This window comes from Rhyacophila brunnea, unplaced genomic scaffold, assembly GCF_057557595.1.
Source record: "Rhyacophila brunnea isolate RB1 unplaced genomic scaffold, BYU_Rbru_1.0 scaffold_24, whole genome shotgun sequence".
Taxonomy (NCBI): Eukaryota; Metazoa; Arthropoda; class Insecta; order Trichoptera; family Rhyacophilidae; genus Rhyacophila; species Rhyacophila brunnea.
This window is the reverse complement of record NW_028232904.1, coordinates 26,347,865-26,361,581: the sequence shown is the minus strand read 5'-3', so window position 1 is coordinate 26,361,581 and position 13,717 is coordinate 26,347,865. Positions and strand designations below refer to the sequence as shown.

Here is a 13,717-nt window from a genome sequence, read left to right as displayed (position 1 = left end):
TATATACGTGCGTATGACATGACAAAATGACATTTCAGTATTATTTCTATCACGTACATTTTTTTTCTGATCGTTTAAGCTAGTTAAGGGAGAGAGGCATGCCAGCAGAGAACCTAGCGGAAAAATACGAAGCTTGCATTTTGAGATTTTTTTTGAGAATTTACAATTTCAACTGTATTAATTAATAAATATGCATCTGAAAACATTAAAAAGATTTTTTTTTTTTATTTAAAGATAAACTTACAATTGTAAAAAAATGTAATAAAATGTGAATTCGTTGCAGGGTCACATCTTATTATTACATTATATTTTATGGTCATATTTATTAATAAAATTTAGTTTATTAAGTTTTAGATTTTTTGTTGTTTAGATTTTTGACTAATTCATCGTTTTAATATTTTTTATATTTATTTAAAAAAAACATCGATTTTTATAAAAATATAAATGTGTATAACTTGAAATCCTTTATATTTATATCGAATCGAGCTTCAATATTGGGACCATGCCTAAAATAAAAGTTTATCTTTAAATTAAAAAAAAAAATTCAAAATCTTTTTAATGTTTTCAGATACATATTTATTAATTAATATAATTGGAATTGTAAATTATCAAAAAAAAATCTCAAATTGCAAGCTTCGTATTTTTTCCGCTACGTTCTCTGCTGGCATGCCTCTCCCCCTTAAGTCAAGTTTATATGATTCAACAGAAAATTTAAAAACGTTGTATATTAAAAGTTCTTGTAATTATTTAAATAAACCCACATGATTGATCGGCACTTGGCATCATAGGTATTATGAAGCAATGATCACGACCCCGTTTTGTGATAGCCAAGTAACATGCGACCCTTCGCCATATTGGATAAATAATCATGTTTATTAGTCGGGAAACACACTAGTAGACTAATTTAGAAAAAAAAACACATTCAATTGCGACGCTGACAATGTATTTATATACCTCCAACAAGAAGATTTAGGCAAAATCACTTGCGGTCTAGCACCCGTCGCGAGCAGTCGCCTTTCCGTGCGCTCCGACTCCAGCTGAGATATTCAACCGAATCAAGACCTTCAACCAGAACCAGCCGACATAGCAAATACCTACTTTGCTACACCCCGCCAAACAGCAACAAAGATACCTACTTTTTGCCGCTACCTGCCGACCCGCAAAGAATTACCTACTTTTTGCCGCCGCCTGCCGACCAGCAAAATATTACCTACTTTTCTGCCGCTACCTGCCGACCGAGCAAACTACCCATTTTTTTACCACCGCAAGTGATTCCGATCATCCGCCTACGACAAGATGGAGCATATCCAAATCGAAATATCCAGACTCGCCGCATTCCGGCCGACCAAACTGAGGGATCTCATGACGCTGCACTTCCTGCTCTTGACGGCATATCAGGAGCAGGCCGAGTCGGCGTCACCTGCAGTCCCACCTACCCGTCCTCCTCCTACCTGGAGGAAAAGCATCAACCCGCCAAGACGACCATCACCGCATACTTGGACAAAGACCACTCTACACCATCACACATCATCACATCACAACAGCGCGCCGATCAAAGAGGCACACCCAGCCACTCATCCAGGACACGATACCGACCATCTATCGGTCGTTATCAGGGGCTTCCACATCGGCACGCACACGGAGGACATCACTAACGATCTTCTACGGAGAGGCCTCCCGATCATCAGCGTCCGGAGAATGACGCGGGGCAGGACACGGCATCCAATGCCCCTTGTCCTGGTCACACTCCTGGACAACGACAGAGGGAGGCAAATCCACACGCTGAAACACGCACTTCACCGAAGCCTCACAATCGAAACACCGAGAAAGATCACCACCAACGCCATCCCTCACCGCAACACAAACCAAGGCATTGCAACGACGTCTACCCAGACACAAGCATTAATCCCAGACGTTCGACTTCACAAGGAGACCTCGACGGAAGTGGATGTCTCCTTCGCTGAGGCCGAACCCGGATCCCCGGATACACAACCGGCCGCAACCACAACACCTAAGATTCTGCCCGACTCTGCCAACAACTCATATACAGAGACGACAGAGTCCCCGGAAGTAGAAAGACCCGAGTCCCCGACTCACGGAACCGATGAGTCCCTGAGCGAAGACGAACCACAACTCACAGACCCGGAAACCGAACCCGAATCGGAACTTGACGAGAACCCCGACACACGGGACAAACTGATCCAAAGCATCAGATCATCAAAACCCGAGTCCGACCGTGAACGTGCGTTCCGCACCGGAATCGGATACCTCTTAAATCATTCAACCGTATTCTCCGAAAATCAACTAAGAGACGACTTCGACCTCACCACAAAATTGAAGGAACCCTTAGATCCTGAAAACTCCCACTCAGACCTAAGAATATGCGTCCTAATAGACGAATACCTTGAGGCCCTGAACTACCGCCTTGCCCTGATCAACACCTCAACCGAACTACCCGACGAACCGCAGAAGACCATCACCCCTGCATCACCAACACCCGACCAAAAACCAAAGAAAAAGAAAAATAAGAAGACAAAGACGCCCAAAACAGACAAAGACTACTGCCGAGAGACCACTCAACGCGCCTACTTCTTGAAAAAGAAGTAAGCCTCCAGACCACTCGCAAGAATCAGGACCCAGCCCAACCCTGCCAACCGCCAAGAAGCAGAGCTCCGAGCGGCGATACTCGGAGCTCTTCCAGGCTACGGCGAAGACCGGAAATGAAGAGAACGAGCTAGAAGCAACAAGAGGTGTTCGAAGCAATCGACGGACGCCTGCGTGAAGTTTGCTTTTACTTTTTAATATCATCCAGATCAATTCACTGAGACCTACAACCCGGCCTCGCTCGGTCGCGAAGCCACCGAGGCCGGGTCTCACCATCATCAATCAAGCGCCCACACAGATAGGCACTAGATATTGCGGGAGTAGACGCTTAAAGAACCGTCAGGCATCCCTCATGAATACGCTTATACCCTAAGTATTTAGGCAAAAGCCGGAAAGCGCTGATGTCGACTAAAGCCTCAATTACATTGAGCTTCTTTACGAGCTGTTTATTGGCGAACTTAAAAGCGGGTGATTCAGCTACTGCGATTTGATGATTACACACAAAACTTTCCATTCGCTTAGAAGCCACAAGCCAGTGACTATTTTGACAGAACGTAGTTCGTTTTTTTACCGGGAGGTTGGTACTGCGCTCTACTGCGCAGACGCAGTAGGCCCACACGCCGGCGTGTAGCGTGCAAAGTTGACCGGCTTTCAACTTTTCTCGGTAGAGTGTTTACAACCTGCTTATTAGGTTATTCGATGATTACACTGGGCGACTTTACAGGCAGATTGTAAATTCGCCAATAAACACCTCGTAAAGAAGCTCAATGTAATTGAGGCTTAAATGAGAGGAGCTTGTTAGTTTATAATGGAATTGCGGTTCAAAATGGGAGGAGCTTGTTTTAACACAGTTTTAACACGTACCCAAAAAGATGTTGTTCGAGTATACAGTATTCAGTAGATATACCTACATGTCGGAGATTTAATGACATTTAGCATTTTTCCATGTCATATTATTTAATTTTTTGATAAATATCTGGTTCTCCGTTTAAAAAAATTCTAGCCCTGACTGGCAATCCTTTAAATATAGAATATGTTTGTATTTCTCGTTTTGCAAATCTATTTGCGTATGGTAAGTGCCCTATTAACATGTCCCGAGCATGTTTTTCTGGGGATACAGCCATGCATGGGTGGACCGTAAAAAGCGCCTGGGGTTTTCGGTGTCCTGCAGAAATAAATTTATGGAAACTTTTTTGGACTTTTGGAGTTGGGTTACGTGGTTTGCCAGAGGCGTACTCGGAACATGTTTGGCCCGCTGATATAAATCTTCATAGATTAACCCAGTGTTGCCAACTAAAATTTTCAAAATTCAGTAGATTTTTTGATTTTTTCTTCAAAATATCAGTAGATTGACAAAATTGTATGAAATTCAACGATTGTGTTTGGTGAAGGCGTGCATATTGACATAATCTCACAATTGTCTTTTAAAAATTCATATAAAAAGTGACTTTTATTCATCACAAATATCATAATTTCTTCTTTTCCTGCCTAAAATTTCAGTAGATCTACTGAAATTTCAGTGGACATGGCAACACTGGATTAACCCATCAGTTGGTATTGCCATTTTCGACACTTTTTTTGATAGATACCTATCGTGAAAAGTATTTAACCAACAAAAACTATAATCTTAAACTAGGTAGGTAGCTACAAATCTTTTTGACCTTTACATAGACATACCTACCTACTAAATATTATAGGAATTATAAACATTTCCCCTAAGTTGGTCGAGTATCACTTTCAGCCATATTCTTGCTACTAGCGGATCAAATCCGTATGTCCCTAAGCCGGTTCACACATCAAAACTCGTCCGTTTGCAACGTGTCGAATACGTCAATGTGACGTCATCGTTATTCACAAAACACACGTTGCCAAAAAATGGAGCTCCGCACATTGGTGGAATGCGACTTTTTAGTCAACTGCTAAAAAAAATATGTAGAAACAAATCGCATGCGTCTCGGGCTGCGAGTCGCATACGCACACTTACGACTTGGACATTCCTACACTGGCTCGCCGGTCGCCGCATCCCAATATATCACGTTTCGAGAGGTTACGCGCAACTGTCGCTAGGTGCCTATGTGCGCGGTCTTCATATGCAACATCGGAGCAACGTTCCAAGAAGATGTTAAGGTTTGATTTATGACTGTGGGGCGGACGGGCGAGTTTAGATGTGAGAGCCGGCTAATATCTATTTACGACATCGGAATCATCGGTTGTTTTTGTTTGTTCTCCCAATGTGTGGAACTAATCTGCATTGATAACACCGTTTGAGGGGGCTATAACTTACTATATTCAACCAAATCGTTTTGGGTATCTGTTGCGTGAGGTAAGTTTACTTGGTTGGTTTTTTTATACTTTTTTAACATACCTACCCATTATGTTCTATTTACTTGGCTCACTTGGTGTACTTCATTATCATTTCATATATCCAGTGACGACCCGTGCGGGTAGGCAGATCATGCGTTGCGTATGGACGGCGAATAAAAGAACGAATACAAACATTACAACTTTTGAGTACCTACTGTTATCTATGAAGCTAACGATGCGGTCACTTCTTTAAAAACAATCAACATCTTAGTAATATAAGAATAATGGAAAAATACTAACAGCATAACGATTATTGTATTTTAATACCCATTCCCAGTGTAATTCGCCATTGCAGCTTATCACACAGGCAAGAGTATCACAGGGGTGTCTCCAAGCCTTTCGGCGCCGCAGCCATCCACAGACCTACACAAACCTATAACCAACACTGTATGAGACCAGGTTTCGTGGAAATGCCCTAATTATCAATCGATGATGTTATCAATTTAAAGATTTTTTGTGTATTTGTCCGTTTTAGATAGGTAGCCGAAAATAAATTATAAAAAATAAGTAAGTACATAACGAATTTGCAAAAAACTGTAACAAAAAAATTAATGGGAAGCTGCACTCTATCTATGGACGCCACTGCTTATAACACTTTTTATGCATGTAGTGTTAGGTACCTATAATCGTTTCTGTGTAATATGTCCAGGGCATGGTGTGAACGTCTTAAACTTATGTGTAATGTTCGCATTGTGTAAGCAAAAAAATTTTAATTTTAAAATAATCAATCAACTTTTCAACACTACCCTACGTACTTTCTTCCAAATACCCAATAAATTTATTTTTTGGTGTTTTAAGTTTAAATTTATTTTTTAAATATGCAAAAATTATACTAAATATAACTTACTATATTAATTTTAATATAGTACCTACCTACCAAAATTATTATTCAATACAATATTAATTTATTACTACTTATCTAATTTATGTTTCACAAAGAAAAAAAAGAAAAGTTTTTTTGCAATCAATATTTATACCTACTTTTAAGTCTAACAAAGACGATTCAGTGCTGAGATCCAAAAACCATTTTATTTTCTAGCAAACCCACCCAGCCTAAATGCAACTACTATGGAAATCTAGTGACAGAATTCCGAAGCTTGCAATTTCAATGAAATGAAATGCATATTTTTTTATGATTGTATAACATCTTGTAATTATTACTGTAAAGATTTTTATTTTTAGGAAAAATCTGAAGCTTGCAATTTGACATTTTGTTTTGATAATTTACATAATATTATTATTATACCTTATCACTGTCAGCCAATTTTTACTAGGTGGTCACATTGTAGGCCAGCTATTTTTATTCTAGCAGAGGCACCTAGCGGAAAAATACGAAGGTTACAATTTGAGTCATTTTTTTGATAATAATAATTTACAATTTCAACTGTATAATATCTGAAAGAATCAAAAAAAAACAATTTTTAGAAATATATATACATAAATAGAAACTATATTTATAAAAATCAATGTTTTTTAAAATAAATATAAAAAATATTAAAACGAATTAGTCAAAAATCTACAGTAAAAAATTGAAAAATTAATAAACTAAATTTTAATTAAAATATAATGTAATAATAAAGCAACTGTTGACATAACAAATTCACATTTTTTTTTTAATTGTAAGTTTATCTTTGACTTCAAAAAAAATCTTTTTAATGTTTTCAGCAATGACATTAATATGGATGAAGCATCTGGAAAAAAAAGACTCACTTTTTTGTCAGGTCTGCCGAATGGCATAATCTGTTCCAACACCATTACAATAAAGGTGATATTGCTATAAATTCCCGATGCATTTTGTCAGGTCTGTCGAATGGCATAATTCATATTTTAATATCAATATCGCTCGCTCAAATGAACATTGACACTAGAAACACTGTTCTAACGCCATTACAATAAAGGTGATATTGCTATAAATTCCCGATACGTGAAATTGCAAAATTTTGTCACGTGACGTCTACCTAAACATGTGCGAATTTACTTGCTAGCTACTGTACTGAATGTGTTGTCCATCATTGGTTTTCAGAAACATATTTATTTACCTGATGTGCCACGGACGAGCTAACTCGTGGATTCTTGTAACGTCATAACTTCTGAATTAACTCTGTGTATATTTTCTACACAATATTCATGATTTTAGTGTGAAAATATTCACGATAAACTCGATAAACATGTTGTTGGTGAGTTTTCACAAATATTCATCATTCTGGTCCTATTTCATTTTTTTAAGGGAATTATTATATTCCGAAAATAGGTGTCCACCTAGTAAAAATTGGCTGGCGTGACAAGGTTAAATTCACAGAACAGATAATAAATAGAATACCGAGAGGCAATATTCAATACGCCGCATGGTGAAGCAGGATTTTGAATGTGCGAGTGTCCTACGAAAATGAAGCATGCATTATGCATGTGCAATAGTGTGTGTAATACACCAACATTAAATGAGCGTAAATGCATAAACCGAGAGCAGTTTTCAGTATTCGACGTAAAACGTATTCTTGACACGTGTGTAAGTTTAACCCGGATTCTTCCTTACTCGAGTCGGTTACCTACTATCGCCTTACCCGTTGTGTATTTCAGTTCCCATTGAAGAATAAAAATAATACTGATATGTACCGAAAAAAGTTTTTGAAACCCCTGAAAAATTGACTATATGTCAGATAGATACTATTGTCAGATCACCGTCGATTTATTACATAATTACAACTTTAAAATTTATATTACTAAAAATGTCTCAAACTTAATGGAAGCTTCGTATTTTTACGCTAGTTTTAATTATTTTGACACTTCTTTCGCTATGATGGCTATAAGCGGATAGCCAACATAATTCGTCGTAAAAATCAGTCAATATATTATATAAAAGCAGTAAAAATAATCTGTCAACTCTTGAGTTATGTAGTTTCTTATACTCCAGGATAAGTCTCAGGAAATAGAATGTAAGGCATCCAATAAAAGACTCGATTATAATTTTCATATTTTTATTCATCTTAAATGTACATTATCGTATAAACACCCCAAATACATCGAGTTACTGGCTTGGAGCACCGGATGGTTTGTCAGGGAGGGTTCTTGTGATGTCAGAATCTCCAGGATCCGTGATGGACATGGTGCACACGCGGTAGTACTTTCCGCACGCCGTTCCCAGCTCGATATTGTTTCCGGTGTAGTGGTGAACTCCGGTCCTGGCCAACATAGCGTAGTATTCAATCTCGGATTTCCTGGAGAATAAAATCACCATTATACGATGATTTTGACAACATAATACATATGAATATATTACCTTCAGCAATGATTGTATCAATTTGACCAATTGTGGAAGTAAAAATTCACCATGCTTTGGAAGAACTCTATTCAAACTCATCTCACGTAAATGAAATCTACCTGATTCAATTTTGTTGAATATAGCCACTGGTCAAGAGTGACACATCGGGAGCCTTATACAAGGTTCCAAGTGTACGTCCTTGAGAAAACAAACCCAACAATGAAGTGATATTCTAAGTTCCTTTTGTTCCTGTTTGTCCTCATTGTTACTTTTGTTTCATTAAGGACAAATACTTAAAACCTTGTAGTTTGCGACATTTAACAAGTCGTGTCAGTGCAGTGGTACTATTCTTAGTCAATCAAAATCAAGAGCATATTTTTCTTCTCTGAATCACAACTAGTCTTCCTAAATGAGTTTTAGTGTACGAGGGTGGGTCAATAAGTCCTTAGAAAAGCCGACAGGTGGCGCGACTAGTACTGTAAGCGGTTTGTTTTCATGCAGCGGCACTACCGATTCAGTATGCTGCGAAGTTTCAATCAGATTGGTCGGGTTGTTGCGTGTTTCTCGTACATTTAAAAAAAAAATTGCTTGTGGAAAATGGAAAATGGAGAAAATTGAGTTTAGAGCTGTTATTAAACATTTTAATATAAAAGGGTTAACAGCAAAGGAAATAAAAAATGAGTTGGATTTAGTTCACGGCATATCTGCTCCTTCACTTGCAACTATTTATAACTGGTTAAATGAATTTAAACGTGGTCGTACATCAACAAAGGATGAACCACGCTCAGGACGTCCTGTAGAGGTGACTACACCAGAAATGATCAATAAAATCCACGATATGGTGTTAAGTGACCGAAGATTAAAGTTGAGTGAGATAATTGAGGTTACAGGGATCTCAAAAGGTAGCGTCATTTCTATTTTACATGACAAATTGGGCATGAAAAAAATTTCTGCAAGATGGGTGCCGCGTTTGCTCACAGTCGACAATAAACGCAATAGGGTGGTAGCCTCTAAAGCCCTGTTGTCGCTCATGCAACGCAATCCGGATAAATTTTTTCGTCGCTTTGTGACTGTAGATGAAACATGGATACACCACTATACTCCCGAGACGAAAGAACCGTCAAAGCAGTGGATTGCGAAAGGCGAACCATGTCCAAAGAAGGCGAAAACCGTAAAATCAGCTGGTAAGGTTATGGCTACTGTATTTTGGGATGCACGTGGAATTATTTTCGTTGACTATTTGAAAAAAGGAAAAACAATAACAGGGGATTATTATGCATCTTTATTCGACCAGCTAAAAAACAAAATTGAAGAAAAACGGCCTCATTTAAACAGGAAAAAAATCCTCTTTCATCAGGACAATGCCCGTGTTCACACATGTTTACGATCAATGGCTAAAATTGAAGAATTGAAGTTCGAATTGGTCGACCACCCACCGTATTCGCCAGATTTAGCCCCCAGTGACTTTTTCCTTTTCCCAAACTTAAAAAAATGGCTAAGTGGACAACGTTTTTTTTCAAATGAAGAAGTCATCAATCGGACAAATGCTTATTTTGAGGACCTTCCGAAAACTTATTTTTCTGACGGTTTAAAAAAAATTGAGAAACGTCTAACCAAGTGTATTGAGCTGCAAGGAGATTATGTTGAGAAATAAAAAAAAAATACAAAAATAAAAACTGTTTTAATGCTTTTTTCTAAGGAATTATTGACCCACCCTCGTACCAATATTCCATTATCAATGGATGGTTAATAAGATGTACATTAAGGCCATGCATTAGTTGAGGCACGGTCTAAAAAGATCGTCGCTAGGCGATGCGCGGATTGCGGGTGGCGGGTGAAAATGACGCCTGTCAAACGAAATATTAATTGTCATATAAATCCAACATACGTCCATTTTATGTTCTGTTTATTGTTCTATTAGTAACAATAATAATATATTCATTGACATGTTTTCTTTTTAAAGTAAATGAGTAACGTTTTTAGTCATCTTTACACGATTTTAGAATTAATTGACCCGTCGCCATCACGCAGCAAAGTGACGTGTTCCTGGGTCAACTTTATCTCAGTGAATGGCAGCGAGTCCAAAATTTCGTCGCCCGTACAGTTGAAAATTATTTGGCATTTCACTGATGCGTCACCTTAAGAATGTTTTGCCAAGTACCCACGCACGTTCTTGCTCGATGGTTTTACGCTCATTCGAACATGTCTTAACGTGTGTACCATTTCACTCAATGTTTTTTTGTTTGATATCGAGCAAACGGCTCGATGCGAAAAAGATTTAAGGGCCATAATTCTTGTTGGATATTTCACTCAATGTTTTTTTGTTTGATATCGAGCAAACGGCTCGATGCGAAAAAGATTTAAGGGCCATAATTCTTGTTGGATGCTCAACAGAAATTCGCTTGAACATGTCTCAATGTGTGCGCTTTGAATGAGCGTCTTGTGTCGAGTGTGTCGACGCAACGACAAGTCAACATGTTCAATCGAGCGAAACCGTCGAGCAAAAACGTGCGTGGGTACTTAGCTTTTGGTAAGCGAGGTAATTGGAATCTAACCCATAAACATCCTAAGTTGAAGTAGTCATACCTTGAAAGAATGTTCAGATAATTGTGTGATTATTTGTGGGGGGGGTTACATCGTTTAAAATGTCATCTTGAAGGTCTCAAAATATGTACGCTGCGACTTTTATTTTAGAAACATAAAATTAGTCCCAAAAACAATATAGGTACGTATTAACAATTATATACTTCTGATTATTTTTATTAATTTTGAGAATAAACTACAAACATAAAAAATACATGATACTTCAGACTGGTGTGGACACTTTAAAACACAAACCGTATTGTAAAAAGGGATCAAACGAGCGCTCCGCCTGACATGCAGTTAGCAACTGATCATAGAATGTGTGCTGATACAAAATATGACCGAATACAATCACACTGAGATATGTTTTTGGAATAAGTATATTATCAGCTGGGATCTGGAAGCATCTTGGCACACCGATGACTCTAGACTTGCCAATGAATACTATAAATAAAAAAAAATACTATTACTTGACATACTTACATATCAATCTGGAAAGTTCCACATGTGGCAACATCGACTACTCCATAGATTTCCCAAATTCAATTTTTGCACGCCCCATCGAAGATTACGATGGGGCTATCGCTAAAGGAAACCATACTTCTTAATCGAATGACTCCATATGCTTCCCTTTCATGATAACAAATTACCGAGGAAACACTGACACGCGTCAGATTTACCACTCCAGATGTAATCTTAAAATAGTGTTACAGAGCATGCGATAAAAAGTGTATTCATACTTCAAATTAAATACTTTGTAACAAGATCAAAGCGATAAATCAAACGGTTTGTGAAAGTGTTGCCAATTTACCGATTCAACGAAGAGACAATTTCAAGTGTCTCCGAGTGGGAAATTCTACTTCTTAGTAGTCTCACCTGAGGGGAGGGGTGTTGTTGGCGATGATGACAAGCCTGGCCTTGCCCTGGCGGAGGGTCTTCAGGGTCTGCTTGTAGCCCAGGAAGTACTTGCCAGACTTGATGACCATGGCGAGGCGCGAGTTGATGGACTCTTTGTCCTTTTTCTGTTGGACAATAAAAAATATATTTTGAATGCATTGTAGAAAACATTTATCATTTGATAATAACTGCAGAGATGTTTGTGATTTTGATCTAATTGGGTTCTCAAAGTCACAATTTCGCCTGTTTTATAATATAGTCTAACTTAGTTATTATGATGAAGATGGGACTGACTGAATTTGCTCTTTATATCAGAGAATAGGTATTTTCAAATGAGCTGAAAAAAGCCAAAAAAGCGTTGAAAATAAAAAATCTGAAAACCATCGTAAAAATCCCCGAAACAAACGTGGCATTCATAAACTACAAAAGAGACCGGCGCTGGTAGATACCTACTGAGTTCACAAACCTTGGATTTTTTAATTATTTCAACCATATCCGTGGATACTTTTTCAATATTGTCGGCGAAAACACCTATTAGGTAGGTACTTGAGACACTTAACTAGTGTCATAAACGTAATGCGATCGCGGCAGCATCCTGTCCGGTCGGATTTTAATGCTTATGCGTCAATTACATTGAGCTTCTTTACGAGCTGTTTGTTGGCGAATTTATAATCTGCCTGCAAAGTCGCCCAGTGTAATCATCGAACAAGCTAACATTTCGATGATTACACTGGGCGACTTTACAGGCTGATTTTAAATTCGCCAGCAAACAGCTCGTAAAGAAGCTCAATGTAATTGACGCTTTAGGGTCGAAATGTTTTTAAACGAACGACACATTTTATGTAAAAGACAGTTTTAAGAAATTTTTTGCTCGGTACATCCGATAAGTTGCTCGTTATAACAGTGAATAAATGTAAGGAGAAAATCATAAACAAACATGTTAACGAATGTTTCCTCATTACATCCGAGATCTCGCAATTTCCGTGATCGTAATAACCAAGTTCGACTGTATTTCTAAATGTTTCCAAGGTTTTATTATTTCATAGAAATTCGTGGCCCGCCACGTACCACCATTCTAATACCTCCCCGTAAAGATATTACGGAGAAAGCTTGGAATGAAATAGGAAAGACAATGGGTTTGACAGATTGAGGTTATGAAATTATTATTTCAAGTGGGTTTTGATTTGGCTTTTAGTCTCAAAAAAAACCTCGATCACAAAAACGATATGGAGCACTATAAGTTAACTGAATTTAATATTATTTATTGTCGATTATATAAAGAGCGCCGAACGATATACGCCGGTGAAGAAATGATGAATTGCATAGCTATTCCGTAGATTTTGACAGATGGTATGAAAACCTGAGCCATGAAAAAAAATATCCAATAATCGAAGAACAGATGGTACCCAAATAGTATTTCGCAACGATGATGCAAGTACCTCTGTATGAATTGCCGTCCAATACCTTTTCACTTTAAAAACGATTCAATGCGCTGAAATAAAATGTCATCTGACACTATCGCCGTATGAGAAAACACGTGGACGTGAAGGATACAGGTTAAGTTAAGAAAATAATAATTACCTCTTTCTTTACGGCGACCATTTTGATGGCTTTTGATTAGGTTGCACCTGAAATAAACAATAAACCAAATTATCCAACTATGCAATGGAAAGAATTGTTTAAAACGGGAAAAAATAATTTCGACATCAGCACGCACCTACACTTCACAAGACGGAAACGTGAAAGAAAGATGGCTGCTGAAATTAAATCATTGCCCTCTCTCAAAAATCAAAAAGAATACCATAAATTCAAAATATTTTCCCTAAACTAAGTATCATCATCAGCCAGGATGAATCCACTGCTGGATGAAGGCCTACCCAAGCTTCTTTCAACTCTCTCGGTCGTCTGTCTTTGGCTGCCACGTATTTCCGCCAAACTTTACCAGTTCGTCAATCCAGCGTCTTTTAGGGCGACCCTGTGGCCGTTTCGTGCCCCTTGGGTACCACTGGA

General features: G+C 38.1%; 1 protein-coding gene across 1 annotated transcript; it reads right to left on the bottom strand.

Annotated features, from left to right (window-relative positions):
* Positions 1-7,926: 7,926 nt before the first annotated feature.
* RpL30 (ribosomal protein L30) lies at positions 7,927-13,453 on the bottom strand. The gene is made up of 4 exons (XM_085950961.1): positions 13,425-13,453; positions 13,289-13,335; positions 11,687-11,832; positions 7,927-8,183 (listed from the first exon to the last, which is right to left on the bottom strand). The coding sequence occupies exons 2-4, from the start codon at positions 13,307-13,309 to the stop codon at positions 7,994-7,996; spliced, it is 357 nt and encodes a 118-aa protein (XP_085807087.1). The 5' UTR covers positions 13,310-13,335; positions 13,425-13,453; the 3' UTR covers positions 7,927-7,993.
* Positions 13,454-13,717: the final 264 nt, after the last annotated feature.

What these genes read in the sequence shown, in the direction of transcription:
- RpL30 (XM_085950961.1), bottom strand. Translation starts at nt 13,309, where the DNA reads ATGGTCGCCGTAAAGAAAGAG. An exon ending in TGGTCGCCGTAAAGAAAGAG is followed by an intron (nt 11,833 to 13,288) that starts GTAATTATTATT and finishes ATTGTCCAACAG; the next exon opens with AAAAAGGACAAAGAGTCCAT. An exon ending in AACAACACCCCTCCCCTCAG is followed by an intron (nt 8,184 to 11,686) that starts GTGAGACTACTA and finishes TTTATTCTCCAG; the next exon opens with GAAATCCGAGATTGAATACT.